The sequence below is a fragment of the Seriola lalandi genome, unplaced genomic scaffold, assembly GCF_002814215.2.
Source record: "Seriola lalandi dorsalis isolate HSWRI2012SDOR001 ecotype SW California unplaced genomic scaffold, Sedor1 jcf7180002000688, whole genome shotgun sequence".
Classification (NCBI taxonomy): Eukaryota; Metazoa; Chordata; class Actinopteri; order Carangiformes; family Carangidae; genus Seriola; species Seriola lalandi.
In genome coordinates, this window is record NW_019471347.1 from 1 (window position 1) to 1,910 (window position 1,910).

Genomic DNA, 1,910 nt, shown 5'->3' on the forward strand with positions numbered 1-1,910 from the left:
CCTCACCCTGAGACAGAGCCATCTCATTCTACTGAACAAACACAGAGTGAAACTACTGGCGAAATCCCAGTAGTTGAGCAACAGAGTAGCTGCGAGAAAACAGCAGGGGACCATCCTGACCCTAAGAAAGAGTCGTCTGATTCTGACCAACAAACACAAAGTGCAACTGTGAATGAAATCCCAGCAGTTGAGCAACAACTGAGTTGCAGTGAGAAAGCCACAGAGGAAAATCGTCACTCTAAAATAGAGCCATCTAATGTTGAACAACAAGCACAGAGTGCACCTGTCAGTGAATTCCCAGCAGTTGAGCAACAACAGAGTAGCCCTGTGAGCGCGAGAGAGGACCTTTCCGTCCCTTTGGAAAGTGAGACGCAAAATCTATTGGCTAATACAGGTTTAGACAAGACAACAGTCCCTGCTGAGGTAGGAACAGAGCCAAATCCCAAGATTAGTCAGAGTGAGGCTGCAGCTCCCCTGACAGATAATGAGAAAGTGGAGCCTACTCCAGAAAATCTTCCAGAAGTGACAACAAATTCAGTTGAGCCAAAGCCTGTCGTGATCCCTGAAGCAGTTACACAGAAAGTTTCAGTTCACCTTGATTCAAAGCCAGATTCTGCAGCTACAGATGTAAAAGAGGAGCAAACAGTTGAGGTTGAAATTGAAAAGCCAGTTGAGAAACCCCAGATAGATGAACCCCAAGCTCCTCCAGCAGTTACAGTAAACACACATTTTAATGTGGAGCAAACAGACATCACTAAAAAACTTGAGGATGACATTGTAGCGCCCAATATCAAGGCTGAAAATACTGTAGAAATAAAGGCAAAACCAGAAGCAGTAGTAGAGAAGCCAGCACTCACAAAAGATGCTCCTCATCCTCCTCCTGTAGACCACGTTGACAACGTTGAGGTCCATAAACCTGACAAGACCCAGCAAGAATTAAAAAAAGAGCCAGCGAAAAGCGTAGAATCTGAAAGCTCTTCAGTAGAGTCAGAAAAACATCCTGTCCCAGCTTCAGAGGAGAAAAGTCAGGCTAATGAATCGGAAAAGAAACCCATAGAAAAAGAGGACAAACCTGGAGCACCTAACCTAGCAGATAAGTCACCATCTGTTGCTCCAGTCGAAGGAGAAACCAGAGCTCTCGAGAAAGCAAACGAGGAGAACATGACTGAGACAAAAGCATTTGAGGAAGTTGTTACCAAAGGGGAAACAGTTAAGCAGGAAATACATGAGAAGTCTGGCGAGGAAACAAGTAAAGAAAAAATAATTGAGGAGAAAGTTGCTGAAAAAGAAACTGTTGAGGAGAGAGCTATTGAGGAGGCAGGCGCTGAGAATAAATCATCTAATGACAAAGCCTTTGGAGATGAGGCAGTTCAGATGAATGCAGCTGCAGATAGTTCCACTGAGGTGAAAGCTGAAGGAGGGAAAGCTTTAGAAGAAGAAGCAACTGAACAGAACACAACTGAGAGGACAAATGACCAGAAACCTCCAGAGGAGGAGCTTAATAATGCAAATTCAAGTCTAGCATCCTCGTCTACTGAGACAGAAACAGCTCAGACTGTCACTGAAGAAATCCCAAAAGAAGAGATACAAACACATAAAGAGATAGAAGCTGGAAGAAAACATGAACCATCACCTGTCGAGGAAAGCCTTGTTGAGACAGTGTCATTGCCAGAGAAATCAGAGGAGAAAGAAGCAGAGAGTGTTGCGCAGAAAGAGGAAAAGCAGACACCTTTAGATACCATGTTAAAAGAAGATGATAAATCTGAGGAAACAGTTGTTCCCCCACCTCCTGATTCTAAAGAGCAGGAAAAGGTCAGTGTTGAGAACCCAGTGGAAAGTATAGAGATGGTGTCATCCTCAGCTGTTATTAGTGAGACACAAGTTAGTGATCAGGCCTGTGAAGAGAAACT

The 1,910-nt window shown here is 44.0% G+C and overlaps 1 protein-coding gene across 1 annotated transcript; it reads left to right on the top strand.

Moving 5' to 3' along the window:
* Positions 1-73: 73 nt before the first annotated feature.
* LOC147820111 (uncharacterized) lies at positions 74-1,897 on the top strand (the record flags this gene model as incomplete). Its single annotated transcript, XM_087176038.1, has 1 exon — positions 74-1,897. A coding segment is annotated over one exon (1,824 nt), but the record flags the coding sequence as incomplete, so codon positions are not given.
* Between the last annotated feature and the right edge of the window lie 13 nt (positions 1,898-1,910).